At 40.0% G+C, this 6,901-nt stretch overlaps 1 protein-coding gene across 1 annotated transcript in view; it reads right to left on the bottom strand.

The window, feature by feature from the left end:
• The window catches only part of DPY19L4 (dpy-19-like 4 (C. elegans)), a 22,458-nt gene extending 18,317 nt beyond the window's left edge, over positions 1-4,141 (bottom strand). Inside the window, exons 1-4 of the mRNA XM_009072454.1 lie at positions 4,087-4,141; positions 3,021-3,145; positions 2,203-2,293; positions 327-448 (exon numbers count right to left, since the gene is read on the bottom strand). Coding sequence (XP_009070702.1) covers positions 327-448; positions 2,203-2,293; positions 3,021-3,145; positions 4,087-4,141 — 393 coding nt within the window. The remainder of the gene's footprint in view (positions 1-326; positions 449-2,202; positions 2,294-3,020; positions 3,146-4,086) is intronic.
• Between the last annotated feature and the right edge of the window lie 2,760 nt (positions 4,142-6,901).

Here is a 6,901-nt window from a genome sequence, read left to right as displayed (position 1 = left end):
ACAAGAATGGGCAGACAAGTACCACTATAATAGACTTCTGTCCTCCAAAGGAGCTAACTTTCCTGTTTTTAATGGATAGCACAGATACTCCCCACATTTCTAAGCAGTCTGTAGAAGCAAGGAATAACCAAAAAGTTACGTGCATATAAACCCCCAAAATCCTATGCCAAAGACTGAGCAGAATTGAGGAGAACCTGGACCTGGTGAGAGGCTTAGCTCAACCCATGCAAGAAAAAATGCACATATTTATTGTCTACAGCACCGAAATTCTCATACATACAGAGACACAACCATAATGAAAGCACAGGAAGTAGGAGAACACATACTTCGCTACCAGATGCTTGATACAGAACACTGGCAATCAGCTCTGGGTACAAAGTCATTTGCTGGACTGCATTTATGGTCTTCAGTGATACTGTCTTATTGTTGTGTGTCAACTCATAAACACCTATAGACAAAAAGAACATATTATTCTTGGAATCACTTACTATTGCTGTTCTTAAAAGAGGACAAAGTGTCTTCAAAGGTAGGGGGGAACAGATTTGATCATTAAGCAACTGACTGATGCACCAGGTCTAATTTTAAAGGAATTTCTTTGTTAGATACTATTCCATGTTACTGATCTAGCAACAAAGTTATTACCTTTTTTTTTTCCGTCTAGTCTCTAAATAGAAGGCCCAAAACTAACCATTTCAAGCACAGTCTTTTCAGTAACATACTGATGCAGTCCTGGAACCAGCTACCTACCAATCACCTTCACGGGAGGTTCTTAAGAAGTGAGACAGCACCAACAGGGACAACCAGGATGTATTAAACCTGTCTCCAGTAAAAGGTCAGGTATGATGGTCCTGTCACCCTTTTTAGTCCTGTGTTTCTCAGACTTCTGAGAATCATTCACTGAACACAATATGCCTTTCTATGGGGTTGAGATGAAATTGAAGCTGGCATACTTGAAGGATACATCGTTCCAAATTATTATAATTAAAGGAAAGACTTGTCAATATTTAGGACAATAGAGGGAAGAGGAAAAACAATCCAAATCACAGTGGGAGGGAGAACAAAAGCTTCAAAAGCAGCAAAACAGGCAAACAAGGTAACTGTTTCCAGCTCTGAGCATATCTTAGTGTGTGGTCTGCAGTTGGTTCTCTACAGGCCAAACCAGGTCTTGCAGGACTTGTAACTATGCTCAGCACAGCTGTGATACACTCTTGGAAACTGGGAGCCCCATAATACCTTGCATACAGATGAGCCCACCTGTCTGCAGAGGCAGCATGCCTGAATGAGGCAATCCATCTGTTCGCAGCATGGGCAATACCCCCAGAGACAATGAGGAACTCACTGTACCGAAGACCTGCTATAGATTGCTCATGTGCTGCACATCAGCTGGGAAGCTGCTCATCCAATAAAACGTAACTACAAAGTTTAACTGGCTTTGGATGAGGTTTCACAAAGGGACAGAACTGATTCAATGACCAACTGCTGTGAGACAGGGATGGGCACTCCCTCTTCTCTCCTAACTTCTTGCCTTTTCCCTATGCTCGCCCAGGTGCACTTCTGAACTCACTAAACTAGCATGAAAGTATTGCTTCTTCTTACCACTGCTTTAGTTTTCTGCTGGTTTAGGGACCCAGGCTCAGTGAGCTCCAGAGCCAGCGCAGAATAAAGTGTAGGAGCACAAAGGAAGGAGAGATCATTGTCACTACTCAGTCTGTTCTCCTTCCTGTTGCTTTCTGTCCCTGTCACTCAGTGCTCATCAACATCTATTCATCACAGCTGACAAGAGCAAAAACTTCTGGCAGGGACAGGAGGGAGATGATCAGCTTGTTACAGAAACTGTTCTGTCTTCTGACAGAGGATGGAAAACAGTACTTTTCATCCCCCATTCCCAAATTCAACATAAATTATGTTTACATGGCAGAAAATCCACCATGTAGCATAGGCAAACTCAGTGATAACTTTCATACAGGGCAATATGAGAGCAGTATGAAACCTATTCTAGAGTACTGATTAAAGGCAATCTGCTGGAACGCAGGGTAATTTTTAGAAGGCAGGAAAGGTTAGGACAGCGCGTGTTTTTTAATTAATCTGACTGATAGACCTATATAAGAGTATAAAATCAGTCTCTCCAGCCTGCAAGAGTTTTTTACTGTCTCCAAAAGGAACAGGATTTTTCGAAGTGAATAAAACAGAAGAGTTTTGTACCTCTTTCAAAGGAAGGAGCCTTTAGCAGTTCTTTATAGAATGAGTAATAAATGGCACTGTCGCCCTGAAATGTAATTTCTCGTTCAAGTTCCTAGAAAAAAAAAAAAATTCACCTCCTGCAATCTCTTCCCAGAGAAGCCTATATATTTTCAGATAGACTGGTTTTGTAATGCAGCACATGGTTATGACTCCACTGTACATCTTCAAAGTATTCCACAAAACATTAATCTTCACAGCACTTCTGTCAGGTATATAATGCTCTCTATAACTTAGCAAACATGCTTGGAATCAGAGCAACTGAAACCCACATAGTAAGTTAGCACAAAATCCACAGGACCCTTTCATATTCACAAACCTGAATTTCATTCAACTTTCCATACTTGACTAAATAATACAGTTCTTAAAAAACAAAACCCAAAACAGAAACCCCACAAAAAACAACCCCAAACAAACAAATAAAGCAAACCACACAGATCTGAAACAAACCAACCCCCCAAAGGTCCCAACAGGTATTCCTGTTGCTTAGCTCCTGCAATCGCAGAATGCTTCACTATTTGTCCAAATTTTAGAAAGGTATTTTAATGATGAGTGGTGGCACGGAAAAATGTACAAAAGCATGGCAAGCCAAGACTACTGTTAGCAGGAGAAACACTTTAAAAAAAAAAGAAATAAAGAGGACAAAACAAAAAGAAACTTATCAGAGGCCTCAGCAGAAGGACATAGGATTCTGCAAGCAAATAATTCCAACCTGACATGGATCAGCTTTGATTTCAAGGACACAATTTAGCTTTTGTTTCAAGAGTTTAACTTTATCTTACCTGCCTGCTGGAAAACCAGAATTTCCGTTCATGATATGTTGAGAGGTACACAGCATACATCATTCCACTAGTGACTGCTGCCAAGCAGCCAAAGAAAAGCTTCGCAAACCGCTGAAGTAACATATCTGAAAAGCAACAGTGAAAAAACTAAAATAGTCCAGAGGATTTAGAAACAAACAGTACATCCTACACGAGACTCATTTCTGAACAGCAAGTGAACTTACAGGCATCAGAATTATCACACCATCAGCAGCACAGATACATTGAAAACTGGTTTGCTATTCCTGTCCTGCAGTTTTCTTTCCCAGTCGTTACCATTGTTTCGTAGGATTCTCAGATAATATACTCACACACTACACTGCAAGTGTTCTCTCCATTCTAGTAAGTTTCATTTTCAAATGAATTCCAAGAAGGAAAAGTGTCTTCCAAATAAACAGAGCAAACTCTAGCTTCTACCCAAAGCACCACAAACTTCTTAAAGACATTAACACCCAGAGGTGGCAATACCACTTCTAACATCATTCCCGTTCTGTTTTTAAATATAAGAAGGAACTAATCTGAATTTTACCAAACTCATTCAATGGGTGCCTGCTTCACCTGTAGCTCCCTCAAGTTAGCATGCACTTTTACCATAAAAGTTTTTGGTAGCCAGGTGAGCACTTGCCTGAAGTTACACCTGGTTTTAGTTCTGTTTCTTGAAAAGCTGTAAGGACTTGTCTGTTTCAGTACCATTACATCATGCCTTTCAGCTTCCCAACCAAAAGATCATTCCAGGAACAATAAAAATACTTATTTGTATTCAAATAGTAACAACAGTAAGATTCTTAACCATTCTTCCTCTCCCCTCTCCAGCCTGAAACAGTTCAGGACTACCATTTCACTCTGCAGCACATAAAATGTCACTATTAAACAATCCCAATGTGCATGCCTGTTTTCTCTTGCAACATTCAAAAACCTAATTCAAAATAAGTCTGTTATAAATTACTGTGCTACAAATAACTTTCCATAAAATGTAAAAGAATAATGAAAAAAAAATCAAAAGTCAGCTAAAAATTCTGTAGCTTACATTTTGGCGATCTTCCCAGCTTTGAGTTTTCTTTGTTTCTCTTCTCTGGAGCCATTTTGTCAGATTCTGTGCAGTTTTGTTTCTTTCTCAGTCGCACGTCTGTGGCCCCTGAAGACACCGTTTTAAAGTTATTGCAACACAATACTTAAAACTGCACTCTGAGAAATTCACACCACAGCAGGTAACAGCCAGTTATTCCTACTGATTCGATCCCACTGAAGATATATTTGACAAAGACTCAATTAAAGTGTGTCACAGGCCCAACTAAAGTAACAATATAACCATAAAGAAATCAATTCCTACAATATTCCTTAGAAAAAACAATTGTATTCTGTTGAGGTCACACTCTGGGATTACCCAGAACCCTAACTGCAAGATAACTGGTTTATTCCATGGTGAACGCATAACACAAATGAAGGAAATCAGTAGTTTAGGTTCAGCTGATGCAGACACTGGGAGAAATTGATGCCAGTTCCATCTACTCTCATCCTGGTTTTGCACTGCTGTAGTAGTGTACTCTGCATATTACTGTAATTGCATTTAAACTGAGCTGCTTATATATGGCAAATGCTTTTATAAAGTAATTATAATAACACTTTTTTTCCTGCTTTTGGATCTACTGGAACTAAGCAGATTTATGAATACTTAGCCTGACATATAATTACGAAACCCAGATTGCTAGACCGTGTAGATCACATCACAAGAGCGAAGGCTTCTTCAGCTTCTGCTTTCAGTAAACAGCAGCAGTTTGAAGCCCTGGCCCATTCATTTTACAGTCTAAAAGGCTAATTCACAGAGAGCAAGTCTCCATACAGAAAGACTTATTGCAGAAAGTGTGTCCTAATTACTACGTTAAAGACATCCCACAATATTTATGTCATTCTGGAAGTGTGATGAAAAGGTTTAACTGTAACTCATGCTCCAGAAGTTTTAGCTCTCCTGTTTGACCTACTGTGCAACATTCCTTGAAACTCTGAAGCCACCAATTTCCTCTGGATCCAACTTGAAGTGTCAACCTTCACATCCCACAACAAAGCTTTTGATTACTCTGGTTGTATTTTACTTCAAGACTAATTCAGTCTACTTTTAACTCTCAATTATTAGACTTAAAAGTTAGAAACTAGAGATAGTAATATAAATGGTTAAAGTGACTGTCTGCCTGTATCAGGACATGTGTATTTGTGTGTTAACAAAGCAGTTCATAAATTATTCTGAGCAAACCAAGATCTCAGTGATAACATTTTTTCATGGAACAGAAAATTTCTACCTTCTTAAACAAGACAACTGGAAAGACATTAAACAAGACAAGGTTTAGTGTATTCAGTATCACATTTATCATTATGTCAATCCAAAATTAAACATACACCAGTATCTCTTCATGTCATGTATATGAGCAGTTAAACAGCAAAGCAAACACCAAGTGCACTGCAATTAAAAATCACTTGTACCACACAAAACAAAACTGGGGGGAAAACCCCTAGACCATCAGAACGGACAGGTATGTGCTTGGTGGGACAACTGACTGCCCTTGTCACTCTAGTTATGACCAAAGCACTGAGACCATTGAGGGAAAAGGCGTTTTTGCTTTCCTGGCAGAGCAGTGAGACAGAGTAGAGGTGTAACACACGAAGTCTAGGGTTAGCAGCAGTATTAGAAAACTCTCAAAGAAAGAACAATTTAAAATTCCAATTCTGAAACAACTACATCTCAGTCAGCAAATGATCTTCACCTTGGTTTTGAGACTGCTCAAGGGATTCCCCCCCAAAGCAGTAAGAAGAAAGACGCAAGTATGTTACTACTGTTTCATTTGCAGCTGCCTCAGACAAGAAAAATGTTGTTTTCACTTCTATGAATCCTTTAAATGGGGTGAAATGAAAGGCAAACAATGTGACAACCAAAAAATGATCTAGAATTTTGAACTGATGACACAGCCTCTAGCAACTCTCTATCCACCAAGCAATTTTTCATCTGAGATTGCTTTCTAGTTCCCTGTAAGCTCCCAGTATATTTTTTAAACTCTTGCTCAGACACAATATTTTTGTGTGTATATTGCAGCAAAGCATAACTCATTACTCCTGTGTGCCACTATGTTCATTTATTTCACACCTGCAAAATGAGCACTATCTGCAGGTCTTGTCCTCTCATCTAATGAAGAATAAGACAGAGCTGGGACATGTTCAGAGAAGAGCCATGAGGATGATCTGAAGTGTGCACTGACACCCATACAAGGAACAGGGAAGCAAGCTGAGGATGCCTCAGTCTGCGTAAGAGGATAACCAACAGAAACATGCCAGAGGTCTACAAGTCAGTGAAGCACACAAACAGGCTGAATGGAGAGCAGTGATTCAACTCCTAATTCAAGAAGTTCTCAAACAAACCCAGTGAGTCAGGCTGAAAGGAACCAGCACAGTGCACATCACCTTCATGTGGACCACTCCTACCCAAACAATGTTCTTTAAACCAACAGTTTACACACATCCAAGAGAAGATGGACACATTTATGGAGGACAAGAAACCAGAGACTACTAAACTCAGAGAGATCATGTCCAGTTCAGGAAGTATCCCAGACAGTAACAGCAGGAAGGCTGGAATATGCTATGGGACAGACTGGCACATGCTTTCTTTACTCTCATGTTTCTCTGTGTGCCTTTTAACAGTCCTGTTTCTGCTGATTTCCCCTAGTCTCCACGAAGCAGGGTTAGCACAGAACAGACCTGGAGCAAAACGCGCCTGGGGGGGCTAAAAGTGGAACGGGAAAACGGACCGACTAAAACGTAGGGGAGGACGCCAAGGAGAAGGCACACTCAGGGAGGCA

The sequence above is a fragment of the Acanthisitta chloris genome, unplaced genomic scaffold (genome assembly GCF_000695815.1).
Source record: "Acanthisitta chloris isolate BGI_N310 unplaced genomic scaffold, ASM69581v1 scaffold44433, whole genome shotgun sequence".
NCBI classification, from domain to species: Eukaryota; Metazoa; Chordata; class Aves; order Passeriformes; family Acanthisittidae; genus Acanthisitta; species Acanthisitta chloris.
Note: the sequence above shows the minus strand (reverse complement) of the source record. Positions and strands in the feature narration are given on the sequence as shown.